At 71.1% G+C, this 783-nt stretch overlaps 2 protein-coding genes across 2 annotated transcripts in view; one reads left to right on the top strand and one right to left on the bottom strand.

Annotated features, from left to right (window-relative positions):
• EARS2 (glutamyl-tRNA synthetase 2, mitochondrial) overlaps positions 1 to 482 on the bottom strand; it is an 11,424-nt gene extending 10,942 nt beyond the window's left edge. The window contains exon 1 of the mRNA XM_015429738.1: positions 343 to 482. Within this exon, the coding sequence (XP_015285224.1) occupies positions 343 to 412 (70 nt within the window). The 5' untranslated portion in view covers positions 413 to 482. The remainder of the gene's footprint in view (positions 1 to 342) is intronic.
• Positions 483 to 574: 92 nt separating this feature from the next.
• The window catches only part of UBFD1 (ubiquitin family domain containing 1), a 14,132-nt gene continuing 13,923 nt past the window's right edge, over positions 575 to 783 (top strand). The window contains exon 1 of the mRNA XM_015429741.1: positions 575 to 667. Within this exon, the coding sequence (XP_015285227.1) occupies positions 640 to 667 (28 nt within the window). The 5' untranslated portion in view covers positions 575 to 639. The remainder of the gene's footprint in view (positions 668 to 783) is intronic.

Raw genomic sequence — 783 nt, 5'->3', positions numbered from 1 at the left:
CACAGCCTAGGGGGAGCACGGGATGGCACCCTTCGGCCGGCTGGGGGGGGGGGGCATGCAATGCAACCGGCGTTCCCTCTAAGCTGAGTTTAGTGCGAGCCAGCTCAGTTTCTTCAGCCTCCAGCTCACACGTTTTTGTCTCAGCTCAGGAAGGGACGGGGCTCCAGAGGAAACTGATTTTATGCAGCAGCCAAATGGCTCATGGCTCCCAACTTTCATGCCCGCTGAGCTCAGGAAGCAGGATTTCTGCTCACAAGGCTCCGCGGCTCAAGAGAGGGAGCCTTGGATGCGCATGCCCCCCTTCGGCTGCCTGCCAGCCTGCCTCCCCCTGCGAGGCCTCACCTGTGGGGCTGGGCGCGAACCTCACCCGCGCCAGGGAGGCGGAAGCCGCGGCGGCCCCGGCGAGCCCCATGGCGGCCCCTCCGGACGGAGCCTCCCCGAGCAGGCGCAGTCTACCCGCCGTCCGCCCCGCGCGCCGCGGCCGGGGAAGAAGAGGGGGCGTGGCCGAGGAAGCCCCGCCCCCTGGGCCGGAGCGGGGGCGGGGCGACGGCGGCCGGCGGGGGCCAAGCCAAGCGCGGGGCCTCGCTCTCTCCCTTTTTTTTCCCGGCACCCCCCGCGGGCGGCTTGTACACAATCATCATGGCCGCCGCCGCGTCTGCCTCCCCCGGTGCGCCTCAGGCCGGGACCCAGGCAGGGAGGGAGGGAGGGAGGCCGGGCGGCGGCGGGGAAGGAGGAGGAGGCTCCGGGCCGGCGGGAGAAAAGGGGGGGCGAAGGAGGGACCCA

This window comes from Gekko japonicus, unplaced genomic scaffold, assembly GCF_001447785.1.
Source record: "Gekko japonicus isolate JY-2015 unplaced genomic scaffold, Gekko_japonicus_V1.1 scaffold894, whole genome shotgun sequence".
Lineage (NCBI taxonomy): Eukaryota > Metazoa > Chordata > Lepidosauria > Squamata > Gekkonidae > Gekko > Gekko japonicus.
Note: the sequence above shows the minus strand (reverse complement) of the source record. Positions and strands in the feature narration are given on the sequence as shown.